At 43.9% G+C, this 15,203-nt stretch overlaps 1 protein-coding gene across 1 annotated transcript in view; it reads right to left on the reverse strand.

The window, feature by feature from the left end:
- Positions 1 to 271: 271 nt before the first annotated feature.
- Positions 272 to 15,203, reverse strand: part of LOC149147295 (glycosylinositol phosphorylceramide mannosyl transferase 1-like) — an 82,835-nt gene continuing 67,903 nt past the window's right edge. The window contains exon 5 of the mRNA XM_089438342.1: positions 272 to 807. Coding sequence (XP_089294468.1) covers positions 647 to 807 — 161 coding nt within the window. The 3' untranslated portion in view covers positions 272 to 646. The remainder of the gene's footprint in view (positions 808 to 15,203) is intronic.

The following is a 15,203-nucleotide window of genomic DNA, read 5'->3' on the forward strand; positions in this document are numbered from 1 at the left end:
CTTCTCCAAGTTCAAGAATTATGTAGCTAGAAATTACACAAATTTATGGATATCCAACTTACACATTAACTAGTCTAATAAATGGAGCAGTAGACAGTTTGCAACGAAGCAGGAAAAGTTTGATCACTCAGGTTAATCGAATCCAACTGAATGGTCAATATCAATGCTAACAGCTGATACAATCAACTTTTAAGTCGAAAACACATATGCCAATTTAATGCCAATGGAGGAGCTGATTATTCAAGAATAATGAACTTCAATATCCTCAATCTATCACAAATACCAGAATTGAAATTCAATAATAATGAACTTGAACTTACAAAATCCTTAATTTAGCACTCAGGAGCTCAGGTTCAAGAGTACCCCTTAGTGTAGGTGTAGCAGTATGTTATAAGCTTACTACAAGATGTACAAAAACATATTTAATGGAGGTTTTCACCTTCAACTGCACATCCACTCTTGATGTGAAAAATATAAATAGGAAATATAAAAGTAAACTCAAACATCTATTTCTGTAGGAACCCTTTGGAACACTAAACTATTAAGTCAATTGAGAAAATTAATGAACGTGATATATGGTACAACACTTTTTCACAAAACAAACAACACGAGGGCAAGAAGAGGAAGCCCATTGGCACCAGCGCAGTTACCAGAACCATTTGTCACAAGCATCAACAGCCTTGACATTACTTGCCACCAAGGGCATCTGCCCATATAGAAACACAAAATCATTTAAGCATCGGGTTCGTCGTTCACTGTGTCCTTTCAAGCTACTAATGCCAGTTGAACCAATCTCAAATATTTTACCTGCAAAAAAAAGAAGCATATACAATGAACTCCCTTGCTTTTCCTACATCTTACGAATTGTACAAGAATGTTCTTTGAATGTAGATTTCTACAAGATGCAGAACAAGAAACAGTAACAAACCTACATTTAATTTTTTTTTTTTATCTTTTGAATTTGAGAGATGTCAAATGTGCATCATAATATTAAACAACAGATAAAAGGTATAAACAATGTTCCACCAAGTTTCAGGGGGTACGTGTGGGAGCAACCCTAACCCTAAATTTTAGGGGAATTAAGAGGGGGGTGGGGGGGGGTGGTGCGAACGTCGTGATGATTAAAATTCAAATTCAATAATGAAATTGTTAATTTTGGTATGTTCTATGCATGGAGCAATTTACTTCAATTTTTCATATTAGCCCAATGACAATATTCAGATTAGCAATCACATCAGCATTATAGCAAAGTGCAGATAGAACATAAACATAAACAGTAGAAGACAAGCAAAGACAAAAGGACACAAGATGTGGCACCAGCCAGGGACAAACCCCAATGTGAGGAAACCCTTGATCAATTCTTCATATATTCTTCAATAGTTCAACAGAGAGAAAGAGATAAGAGTACAATGATTTGAAGTCAATACTTGCCAAATAGAAGATCAAAGATCTTCTCCATGAAGATGACACGATGAGGTTGGAATTCTGACACCAAGGACTGAAGATATACAGCAGATGATAGGCCTAGAACAGCTCAACCAATCACCCAGATTACTGAGGCTTTCCTTCCATAAGACTCCTTCCTTTGCTGCTTCACTGATCATGACAAGGCTGCTCATCTGGCATCTTATATATGCTGCAAGGACTGGTGCATATCTTGGCAAACCTGGTCACTGGTCGGGGCACAAACTTTGTGCTACAGCACCCTAAACACACCCCACAGTCCACCTATTGATTGTGGTTAGCCTTCATACAGTCCCTCCAACTATACGCTGCATTCTAGGGCTGCTAACCTTCTGAATGCAGCTCCTAAAAGGCCTCCAACTGCTATCTATGGCCTGCGGCCTAGCCCAGCAGTGGACTGTAACTTTGGTCCTTCAATCAGTGTCCCAATCAGCCCTTAAACAGCAGTCCCTAGCTCCTCCTTTAAGCGACTTCTACTGCCCTGCAAATCAAGCTCAAGAACAACCTTATCATGCCCAAACAGCCTTGAATTAGACCACGCTGTCACCTACAGCAATGTGGCTTTAACACAGATCCTTCACGCTGTTGTAGTACTCCTTTTTGCTGCGGCTAGGTCCACACTTCTTGCTGCGTCTTAGGGTCCCTTTCAAGCTGTGTTTAGGGCTCCTCAAACTGTGTCTTCAGGCCTTCTTATGCTGCGGATTAGGGCCTCACAAACTGCGGCTAGGTGAGCTGTGTATAAGGCCTTTTCATGACAGCGAATAGGAGGCTCTCTAGACTGCGTATGTGTCTCTCTTGACAGCGGATTAGGGCTGCTGATTAGGCCTCCTGTTGCTGCGGAATTAAGCCTGCAGTTAGGGCACTAGGCCAACTTCCAGACTGCGGTTATGCCTTCTTTGTGACTGTGGCTAGGGCATGGCTAGATCCCCTTCAACTGTGGCTAGGTGTCTCTCCCTTCAACTGCGTCTAGGCCATCTTGACTTGCTGCGTATAGAACCGATCCTTCACTGCGTCTAGGGCTTCTCCCTCTTGATCTTTCTAGCCACCAAACCCAAACGAGTGGACAGAGATCTTAGGAGAAGCATGTGTGCAAAAATGACTTGAAGACCTCTTCTATTTATAATGCAACGTTGAGGATAAGTTGGGGTAATTTGGTTGCTGGCCGACCTTGACAAATTGTCAAATAATACAAATAAATTCATATCTCCATAAATACATGTTGGAATCGGATGATCTTTAGATCAATCCTACACCTCTTGGTGAGAGGAATCCAAGAAAAATATCAGCTGCCATAAATAAGATGACCCACATGGAGTTTAGCCCTAGTTGCCAATATTAACACTCCCTCTCAACTAGGGAGAACTCCATCTGCTAATCCATCTGTCAATCCGTACTATCTCTGCCATCAATGCAGTGCCCTACATTGCTCTGCTCTGCTAAACTATGAAGAAGAAGTGATCAAGAATGTATCATACAATTCTCTACTGACCCGAAGTCAGTCCCATATAAACAGAGTGTCTCATACCACCCTTACTCATCCGAAATCAGTTTCAAATAGAGTGTCTCATACCACTCTTACTAATCCGAAATAAATTCCAAATAAAAAGAGTGTCTCATACCACTCTTACTGACCCAAAGTCAGTTCCAATTGTTCCCAGATCAATATCATCCTGGCATAGAGAGTACGGTAGTACACGATGCATCCATCGATAGTATTATGGTCCCTATCCTCATTTCCCTGCTCATTGGCCAGATGAGAGGTACTGCATGGGTAGGATGTCTCAGCAGGAGAAGGATGAACCACTCATCCTGCCTACATGTCACCATGGGGTATCCTAGGGGAAGGCTGAACCACTACCCCTATGATTGTGTCTCAACAGGAAAAGGATGAACCACTCATCCTACCTACATAGCAAACCACTGGGGGAAGGTTGAACCACTCACCCTATGGTTGCTCATCGCTCCAAGAAGTACCCCATGCCCCTCGGAGCTCCCAGAGCTCAATATCCATATCATACAAGACCCTCAGGAGAGGGTCTCTCAATGACTCCTAATCGTTCTCAGAAAGTCAAGAATTTGACCTTTCCCGGGGGCTTCATCTGAATATCGGCGACCTGCACATCAGTCCCAATGTTATGGAGCCTTATTGCTCCTCATTGTACCATATCCCAAATAAAGTGGTACCTGATGTCTGTGTGTTGGGAGAGATCATGAAATACGGGATTCTCTGATAATCAAATCCCATTCTGGTTGTCACAGAGGATCACGGTGGTATCCAGCATGTGTCCAAACAGCTCACTGAAGAGCTTCCCCAACCAGACAACTTCACACGAGACCATACTCGCAGCTATGTATCCGGCCTCAACAGTGCTCAAAGCAATTGACTTCTGTTTCCTGCTCATCCAGGATATCGAAGCAGAACCCAAAGAGAACCAGCACTCAGAAGTGCTTTTTCGATCCACCATACTGCCTGCCCAATCAGTATCAGAATAACCAAGCAGCCTCATAACTCCGGCAATGAATCTCAGTCCATGAGTGATTGTGCCCCAAAGATATCTCAGAAGATTCTTGGCACCAATCCAATGTGAGTGATGAGGCTCAGCCATATGTTGGCTCAACATACTAACTACAAAATATATATCCGGAAGGGAGTTCACCGAGAACATCAATGCTACTATGAGTTGACGAAACTCAGAGGCATTTCCCAAATCAGGTCCGGCAGCACTACCGCATAACTTCTTAAAGTTAAGCTCCATCGGGCTAATCACAGGCTTGCAATCCACCATTTCAAATTCAGAATCCAACTCCCTCTTATGTTCGTAAATGAGAGGGTCGGTACCTATCAGAAAGAGGTCGTTGTCATAAGGTACCGGTGTGAGAGGTCTATCATCCACAACCTTGAAGCAATGGTTAGGATCGGCTTCACTCTTAGTGAATCTCAACTTCATCAAATAGCTATCAATCCTCTCCTACCAAGCCCCGGGTGCTTGCTCCAAACTATAGAGAGCTTTCTTCAACCTGCATACATGAGATTCCCAATCATGAATCTCAAACCCCTCAGATTGTTCCACATCTGTGGTCTTGCTATTACATGAGGGGAATGGTCCCCTTGTAAGATTTCCTTCGATACATCTCGGACATGTACCCTCATTCTCTTCTTTGAATTCAAGCATCCCTATCACCATCTGTCTCACATCAGGTAGGGCCTTACAATGAAGATGGGCAGGGCTTCGGTGCCATTGAAGAGATGTGACACACAACATGGTCCCCAATGGACTTCCTGCAACTTGATACAAAGTGCCAACCCTGAACCCAAGAGTAAAAGCATCTTTAAAATTCTTTTTCCAAACACGTACCTTTCCATCGATGAATGCCACCTTGTAACCTTTGTCTTCCATTGCCAAAATGGACACCAGGTTCTTCTTGAGATCAGGTACATAAAGAACTTCTTGTAAATGAATCGAGTTACCCTGATCCAATTGAAGAGTAACATTCCCTACACCCTTTACGGGATAGGTGACATCGTCTCCAAGAATAATCTCCAAGTTTGTTTCCTTCTCTATCAGATTAGAGAGAGCTTCCTTGTATCCGGTGAAGTGCCTTGAGGCACCACTATCAATAAGCCAATTTCCTAAAGAGTCTGGAGGAGAGATAGTGGAGAGGGCCGATATAAGATAATACTCCTTTTGTGTTGATTTGGGGTAGCATTAGATGTGCTCTAGCCATGAAAATTGGTGGAGAGGCTAAGGCACATGAGATCTCCAATACCCATAAAAGGTTTGGGTAGATTCTAAATAGTTTGGGAGATATTAAAATAATTAATATTCTTAATGGAGTCTCTAAGTCTAAACTTAGGGAAATTAAAATATTAATGTGAATTAATATAAAATTGTGTTAGAATGGTCCAAAAGTCATGGATCAAGCCACATCTAATCTTAGTCGTTGATTAGGGACTTAATCTCGGCCGTTGATTTGTCAACGAGAAAAGTATAATAGGAGGTTTGAGGGTCACTTGGAGAACACACCAAGAGATCAAGATTTCGACTTTTTGGGGCGGGTTTGCTGAGAAAGTTGAGATAGTGATCTGGAGTTGCAGCGGAGGGGCAGTGAATACAGAAGCAGAGAGGCAGAGATAGTGCCAGGAGGATCAACACAGCTGCCAGGAAAGCTGACGTAGAGGGCAGAAGTCGGAATTGCCAAGAACAGTGGGAACTACCCAAACTGCTGGGAACACTGACGCAAAGGGCAGAAGCCGAAACTGGTGGGAACAGCCAGAACTGTCAGGAACTGCCGGGAAAGCTAACACAGAGGGCAGAAGCCGGAACTGCCGGGAAAGCTGACTCGGAGGGCAAAAGAAGGAACTTTCAGGAACAACCAGAACTGTAGGGAATTACTGGAACTACTGGGAAAGCTAATGGAGAGGACAAAAGACGGAACTGCCGGGAACAGTCGGAATTATCAGGAACTGCCGGAACTGCTGGGAAAGCTGACACAGAGGGCAAAAGAGGCGGCCACAGTCCCTAGAGACTGGCGTCAGGGTTTTTTGTGGGGCAGATTGGAGCTGAGGAGCTGCCAGAGCGTTTATCCAGGGTTTTAGCCGAGCATCTGTCTCTGAAGGAGAGGTACTACTGCCGAGATTTTTCTCTATTGGGTGAGTCGGATTTGGCACCCAGATTGTATTCTGAAACTACTTAATAAATCAAACCCTCAGATAGTTGCACCAGTTTTCCCGCATTGGGTTTTTCCAGGGACATTCGTCCAAAAATAACAGTGTCATTTGTGTGCTTGTTTCTGTTTCCTTCAGTTGATGATCTGTAATGTGTTGAGCATGTGCTTGTGTTTATTTTCAATATTTACATGGTAAGGAATAAATTAGAAAGTACATGGAGGGTTTATAACTGTTAGACTTAGAAACTTCAACATGGTATCAGAGCGTGGTTGCAGATCACAGGAGAACTGAGAACATCAACAGAGCAAAACAGCAGCAACAGAAAACAGTTGTCCTTAGTGACAGAAGATGTTCCTAGCAGCAAAGCAGCAAGGGAGGGATGACACAGTGCCTGCGTCATCAAGTTCGAGCCAAGAAGAGGTTGTGCAAAGGCTGAGGGAGGCAAAGACAAGCTCACGCAGAGCCACACAGAGGCCAGGAGGGCTAACGCAGTTGGTTGAAGAATCTAGTTTGTCGTGGGACTGCACAGAGCCTAGGAGCTCTCACCTTCAGGCAGCTGGGATTTAGGAGGCTGTGGGTAAGTTGCAGAGTGAAGCTGGTGGAGTACTGTTGTCAAAACAGTACCTACAGGGCAAGGCCAAGGAGGAGGGAGTTGCTACCGACGGTTTCTAGCCGAGAAATCCGGATCAGTGGTGCAACTGCACATATGATCAGAGTGGGGGGCATCTCGACATGGGCAAAAGGATTTCCAGGAGGGAAATCGAGACTCAAAGGGAGTCCAGAAGAGAACTTCCAGACATGAAGTAGAGAGACTCAACAGGGGTCGAACCGAGAACTTCTAGACGGGAAGTAGAGAGACTCAGCAAGAGTCGAACCGAGAACTTCTAGACGGGAAGTAGAGAGACTCAGCAAGAGTCGAACCGAAAACTTCCAGACGGGAAGTGGAGAGACTCAGCAGGAGTCGAACCGAGAACTTCCAGGCGGGAAGTAGAGAGACTCGGAGGAGTCGACAGAGGAGACAGATGATGACTGTGCCATGAGTGCTCATGTGCCACTTCAGAAGAAGTGGGGAGACATCAAGTTGTAGTCAGGAGGACCACAGGCGATGAGGGGCAGGATCCTCGAGGTACCCAACCTCTTGGATTAGACCTTACTACGGGAGCCTCGAAGAGGAGTAGCAGGATTGGTGGATGTCGGTAGAGATGGATGCGGATGGAGTGACAGAGGGAGCTACAGTGCAAGATTCCCAAGACAGCGCGAGGCTAGCAGGCTGCAACAGTGCGAGAGGCACGAGAGTGTTGCACCAGTGCAGGATGGCACAGAGAGGTGTGCAACAGTGCGAGATGCATGGAGTTGTTGCAGCAGCGCAGAAGTCAGAGAGAGAGCACTTGTAAGTGAGAGAGGGAGCTTCAGCATCAGGAGTGTTTCTAGCCTGACGAAGATGTCAAAGTTGGCAGATCAGTTACTTACTTCTCAGTAACTAAGTTGCAGTGCAGCAGTTAACAGTGGTAGTGCTATGGGTAGCACGATGCACCATGATGAGAAGGGTTGCAGTGCAGATTCAGCAGTGGCAATGGCAGGGCCATGGGCAGCAGCGCTAATGCAGAGGGAGTTGCAGTACGGATGTAGCAGTAGCAACGGCAAGGCCATGGGTAGCAATACAGGATGCAACAGTGCAGAGGATGTTGGGCAGCAGACCTAGCATCAACACAGGGACCGATGTTGGATGATCAGAGTGATGCTCAGTGAGGAGTATTACTAGAGCACAATCCTCGCTAAGAGGGAGTGTTGATTTGGGGTAGCATCGGATGTGCTCTAGCCACGAAAATTGGTGGAGAGGCTAAGGCACATGAGATCTCCAATACCCAGAAAGGGTTTGGGAAAATTCTAAACATTTTGGGAGATATTAAAATAATTAATATTTTTAATGGAGTCCCTAAGTATAAACTTAGGGAAATTAAAATATTAATGTGAATTAATATAAAACTGTGTTAGAATGCCCAAAAGTCATGGATCAAGCCACATATAATCTTCGCTGTTGATTAGGGACTTAATCTCGGCCATCGATTTGTCAACAAGAAAAGTATAAAAGGAGGCTTGAGGGTCACTTGGAGAACACACCAAGAGATCAAGATTTCGACTTTCTCGCGCTGGGTTTGCTGAGAAAGTTGGGAGAGTGATCTGGAGTTGCAGCTGAGGGGCAGTGAATACAGAAATAGAGAGGCAGAGATAGTGCCGGGCGGATCAGCGGCTAGGAAAGTTGACGCAGAGGGCAGAAGCTGGAATTGCTGGGAAGAGTCAGAGCTGTCAGGAACTGCCGGAATTGCCGGAAAAGCTGACGCAAAGGGCAGAAGCCAGAACTGTCGGGAATAGCCGAAACTGCCGAGAAAGATGACGCAGAGGGCAGAAGTCGGAACTGCCGGGAAAGCTGACACAGAGGGCAGAAGCCAGAACTGTTGGGAATAGCGGAACTGTCGGGAACTGTCGAAACTGTCGGGAAAGCTGACATAGAGGGCAAAAGAGGCTGCCACAGTCCCTAGAGGCTGACGCTGGGGTTTCTCGTGGGGCAGATTGGAGTTGAAGAGTTGTCGGAGTGTTTATCCAAGGTTTCAGCTCGAGCATCTGTCTCCGAAATGAGGTACTACTGCCGAGATTTTTCTCTGTTGGGTGAGCCGGATTTGGCACCCACATTGTATTCTGAAACTGCTTAACAAATCAAACCCTCAAATAGCTGCATCAGTTTTCCCACATTGCGTTTCTCCAAGGACATTAGTCCAAAAATAATGGTGTCATTTGTGTGCTTGTTTTTGTTTCCTTCAATTGATGATCTGTAATGTGTTGAGCATGTACTTGTGTTTATTTTCAATATTTACATGGTAAATAACTTGTTAATTAATCAGAACAAGTAGGAAGGAATAAATCAAAAAGTACATGGAGGGTTTCTAATTGTTAGACTTAGAAACTTCAACATTTTTCTTATCAGAAACAACATTTGATTCTTCATACCTAGAGTTCCTTGCTTTCTTGGAGTGTCGACCATTTCCATGATGTCTTGCATTCCTTTTTCCTTTGTCATTGTTCCTGTCATTCCTTTGATTGAAGTTGCCCCCGAAATGATTGTGATCATCATCATGTGATGTGTCCCTTCTATTTGGACATTCCCTTGCATAGTGGCCAAACTTATTACAAGCAAAGCATTTGCCTTTCCTTCCTCCCTTAGATCTAGCCTTTCCATGGAAATGACCTTTAGACCCTGCATAATTTCTCCTTTTGGCATGAGTGGAGAAAGCAGTAGGGTTGCCTCTATTAGAAGGCATTTCTTGCTCCACCATCCTAGTTTCTTCTTGAATGCATCTCGACATCAATTCTTCAAACCCTGGAATTCAATCATTATCGAGAATAGTGATTCTAAATATATAGCACTCAGGTGGGAGCCCTCCAAGAGTGGTGATAGTAGGTTCCCTGTCAGATATGATTTCTCCAATCGAGAGAAGATCATTCTTGATCTCGGTGATCCTTAAGAAGTAGGATTGAAGATCCTCGTCCTTGCCCTTCTCAATATCCTTCAACTTATTTTTGAGGAACAAAATTTGATTTGCATCACTAACCTTGAACATGCTTACCAATCTATCGTATATCTCCTTGGAGGTGTTTAGATAGGAGATGTAGGCCACCAGACACTTGTCAATGGAATCTCTGATAATCTTCTTCGCTTTGACTTCACCCTTCGTGTACTTGTTCTTTGTAGCAGCTGGTGCATTTGATGGAGGCTCAGGGATTTTACCCTTTACATAATCCAACACTTCTTGTTCTTCCAATGTCAGATCAAGAGACATCTTCCATCCGTGATAGTCAGACTTTTCACGGAGCTTGTCTTCAGTCGGGAAGTGAGATGAGGAACTCATTGAGCCTTTTGTCCTTTTCAACTGTGTTCAATGATTGCTCTTTCACACTTGCTTGGGCTTTGTCTTCACCTCGGCTATGGTACCATGTTAATTTTGGTATGTTCTATGCTTAGAGGAATTTACTTCAATTTTTCATATTAGCCCAATGACAATACTCAGATTAGCAATCACATCAGCATTATAGTAAAGTGCAGATAGAACATAACATAAACAATAGAAGACAAGCCAAGACAAAAGGACACATGATGTTGCACAAGCCAGGGACAAACCCCAATGTGAGGAAACCCTTGATCAATTCTTCATATATTCTTCAATAGTTCAACAGAGAGAAAGAGAGAGAGTATAATGATTTGAAGTCAATACTTGACTTACCAAATAGGAGATCAAAGATTTTCTCCATGAAGATGACACGATGAGGTTGTAATTCTGACACCAAGGACTGAACATATACAGTAGATGATAGGCCTAGAACAGCGCAACCAATCACCCAAATTATTGAGGCTTTCCTTCCATAAGACTCTCCTTCCTTTATTGCTTCACTGATCATGACAAGGCTGCTCAACTGGCATCTTATATATGTTGCAAGGACTGGTGCATATCTTGGCAAACATGGTCACTAGTTAGGGCACAAACTCTACGTGCTACAGCACCCTAAACACACCCCACAATCCACCTATTGATTGTGGTTAGCCTTCATACAGTCCCTCCAACTATATGCTACCTTATAGGTTGCTAACCTTCTGAACGCAGCTCCTAAAAGGCCTCCAACTGCTAGCTATGGCCTGCAGCCTAGCCCAGAAATGGACTGTAACTTTGGTCCTTCAATCAGTGTCCCAATCAGTGCTTAAACAGCAGTCCCTAGCTCCTCCTTTAAGCGACTTCTACTGCGCTGCAAATCGAGCTCAAGAACAACCTTATCATGCTCAAACAGCCTTGAATTAGACCACGCTGTCACCTATAGCAATGTGGCTTTTAACACAAATCCTTCATGTTGTTGTAGTACTCCTTTTTGCTGCGACTAGGTCCACACTTTTTGTTGCGTCTTAGGGTCCCTTTCAAGTTGTGTTTAGGGCTCCTCAAACTGTGTCTTTAGGCCTTCTTATGCTGCATATTAGGGACTCACAAACTGCAGCTAGGTGAGTTGTGTATAAGGCCTTTTCATGACAATGAATAGGAGCCCCTCCAAACTATGTATGTGTTTCTCTTGACAGCTAATTAGGGCTGCTCATTAGGCCTCCTGTTGCTGCGGAATTACGCCTACAGTTAGGGCACTAGGCCACCTTCCAGACTACGGTTATGCCTTCTTTGTGACTGCAGCTAGGGCATGGCTAGATCCCCTTCAACTGCGGCTAGGTGTCTCTCCCTTCAACTGCGTCTAGGGCACTTTTACTTGCTGCGTATAGAACCCTTCCTTCACTACATCTAGGGCTTCTCCCTCTTGATCTCTATAGCCACCAAACCCAAACGAGTGGAGAGAGATCTTAAGAGAAGTGTGTGTGCAAAAATGACTTGAAGACCTCTTCTATTTATAATGCAACTATGAGGATAAGTTGGGGTAATTTGGTTGTTGGCCGACCTTGACAAATTGTCAAATAATACAAATAAATTCATATCTTCATAAATACATGTTGGAATCAGATGATCTTTAGATCAATCCTACACCTCTCAATGAGAGGAATCCAAGAAACATATCAGCTGCCATAAATAAGATGACCCGCAAGGAGTTTGGCCCTAGTTGCCAATTTTAATAGAAATATATTGATTCATACATCATAAATGATTCAATGCAACAGAAATATTAAAATATTGTACACATTGATTTAAATCCATCATTCATCATTCTAGAATCTACATTGATTTAAATTCATCATTCATTATTCTAGAATATGACAAGTACTAAGCAAAATAGTAGATACTAAAGTCTAAGGTCTAAAGACTGGAATAGTAAATTGAAATTACTTAAACTCGAAAATAGTAAAAGTGACGAATCAAAGACTCAGTCTGAGGGCATTAGTATCTAGAGTCAAGACTCAAAATAAAATTGAAAATAAACAACAAATAATCAGCCAATGTTATCAGAACTAGACCAGTCATCAAACCATTCAACCCCAAACCCGGGAACTGGAAAAAAAAGGACCAAAATAACAGTCGACCCCAAACTCGGTAACTGGAAGAAAAAAAGTACCAAAATAGTAGTCGACCAAAAAATACATAAATATTCAATTTTTGAAAAAAAAAAAATATGGAGATATTCATGTGCATCCATGTGAATCCAAACTATAAACACAAATATGCAAAGTTTCTCAAAAATATAACAAGGGTGTATATAACCAAAATAGCATCCAGTGTGTCCCAGGGGGGCAACTCAGTTGGTGATCGATGTAATGTGATAGCTGTAAAAACTGAGAGATCCAACGTTCAAATCCGCTCGGTTGTGACCCGGTTTATAGAGAGGAGGGTAGGCCGTAGACCCCCAGAGGTTGACTAGTAGTTACGTGTGAGGCGGACTGTTAGGTTCCTCTGAGATACCAAAAAAAAAAAAACATAGAATGTAATCCATCTTTGAACAAACAATACATCGACAAAATGGCCTCTATATTCCAAAAAAAACATGCTACAACAAATCCCTACATATCATCAAAATCATTGCCTATATTGAGATCTTCATCATCAATATCAGCCTCTAAGCATTAAAACAAGATAAAAAAAGCTTTACATGTCAAATCGAGATTTTGTTCGAGTGATGGGAAGATTCTTTTTACGAGGGCCATGATAGAAGTTCAACAATCAATGCCAGCAACATCAAGGTATTGTTCACAGTGTTGGACCCGCCAACATTCAGGGGATCCCCCTGGTATGAAGTCCCAACTAGACCTCACACCGTTTGGTGTAGGAGTCCCATCCGGTACGATGGTCCAATTGCCATTATTTTAGAGATTTTCCTTAGCTCTTGTCGTTCAACACATGAGAGTGTTATGCTTGTAACTTCAAGAAAGCAAGGTGAGTATGCCTGGAAAGGGCGTAATGTAAATTTGTGTCCGGGTTTCTTACTCTAAGGGAGAGGGTAAAAGTGAGCCTCTAGATGAGAGATAGTAGTACCACCTAGGGAGAGACGCAAAAACAACAAGGGTCTGTCCAGCATCCAACGGAATAGTCCACAATGGATGCAACAGTCGTTAAAACCAAAGTACAAGGGAAAACACGTACACCATCCAGCAGAGTAGTCCACACGAGGGTGACGGTCGTTATAACCAAGAAAACACAAGGATGATCTGTCTAATGTCCGACAGAGTAGCCCACACGGGCGAGACAATAGTGATAAACAATGTAACAAATCTTCAACAATGTAAGTACTAAAATCACCGAAGTAGTTCAACTATCTTAATACAGGTTAAGCAAACATGCATTACAAACGTTTAAAGAGTAGTCTTACAAACGGATACAAAACATGCGTGAAAAATAGTCTTACAAACGGATACAAAACATGCGTGAAAGTGCGTTGGCCTGAGACAGGCTTTTGAATTAAGCAAAAGTTCCAAGACACATTTGTACACCATACATCACTAGCCCCAGTAGTGGGACATTGCAGCCACTCCTCGCTCCTCAAAGAACAGACTACGAACTCTCAAGGCTATGTGGGAGGAGCCAAGGTGAAAAGTCTTATGCTTAAACAATGAGGGGGTATATATAGCCAAGGGGGATAAATGACCCTTGTGACTCTTCGACTTCCCTCATGACTGTTTGACTTCCTATGACTTTTCAACTGATGTGACTCTTCAACTTCATATGTGCGTCTCTTGGACTTTCACATTACATTACATTTAATTACAACAAGTATGGCCCATCGTAGTGATGTCGCCGAGACAACTCATGACACAACTCGACATGTGGTGTCTGTGTTGAGTTGCTATGATGATGAGTGATGGGTGTACTCCTAGTGTAACATGTCCTCACCTCCACATGGCTAAGTGTGCGAAGTCTTCGATGGTCTTGGTATTGCTTGATGGTGCTCATGTATGTGTCCCTTTCGCTTGCTGCTCGATGTGCTTCGTGAGTCCGTTCAACTGCGAGCAAGTCTTCTAGCATGCGCTCCTTTTTCATCTCGTTAGTCGTCGTGCCATGTTTCATCAATGTACCTATTCCTGCAATCACTCATGACAAAACGACATCAAATCCAAAAATCTCCTAGTTTAACATGATGCATTGTTTTCCGTTTCGGTGCAAGTGACCAGGAGAGGGACAAGGCACTAAAACTGCGCAGAGCATAGCTCAAGCCGGGATACAAGGCTCCCAAGCACTGTCGAGAAAAACTGCGCAGATGTCACTTGGAGGCAGATTTGCGCAATCCGAGACAGCAGTGATAGCTACAAGGTAAAACCCATCCAGGAGGCAGAATTGCGTAGTTCCTGGGACGAAGACAAGGCAGGGTGTCGGGAGGAACTGCAGGGCAAATTCTGCGCAATTTTCAAGATGAGGACTGGGCAGGTCATCCGGGGATCCAGCTGGGAATCTGTGCAGTTTCTTTGAGGAAGACAGAGCGGGCAGCAGGAGGCACTGGCAAACATTTCTACAGAGTTTCTCAAAGCAAGGTTGGATCACGCTACAAGGATTTGCTACTCATAATTGCACATTTATGAGAGACAGTGTCGGACAAGCAGTTTCTGCGCAGTTTCGAGCCGAGTGCAGAGCGGGGCAGCAGGGAGATTGCTAGTCAAAATTGCGCAATTTTCAGAGGGAGAGCAGGACATGCCAGCAGGGGGCTTGCCAATCAGATCTGCGCAATTCTCAAAGGGAGAGCAGGGCAAGTCAACAAGGGGGCCTACCAGTCAAATCTGTGCAATTCTTTGTAACAGTGCAATGATAGGCAGCAGAGGCCCGACTCACATGATTGTGCAGTTCCTGCAGACAATGCAAGGCAGGCAATTGGGCAACTTTTGTGCAGTTTTGGGGAACGTTGCAGCCCCAGGTCATAGTGTAGTTCAGGTTTTCCGGCAGACCAGAGGAAGGCTTGATGAGAGATGTTGCGGGAAGCGCGAAGTGGATCAGACTTGGGGACATCTTCTGCGTAGTTCTGGGAGACATTCGGTTGGCTCACTTCCAGGATTGCACAGTGCAGGCTACCCCGGAGGACAGCCTCAAGCTCTACATAGTTTTGGGTAGCAGAG

Source organism: Pinus tabuliformis, chromosome 9, assembly GCF_031772625.1.
Source record: "Pinus tabuliformis cultivar Carrire ecotype Pingquan chromosome 9, CPIR1, whole genome shotgun sequence".
NCBI classification, from domain to species: domain Eukaryota; kingdom Viridiplantae; phylum Streptophyta; class Pinopsida; order Pinales; family Pinaceae; genus Pinus; species Pinus tabuliformis.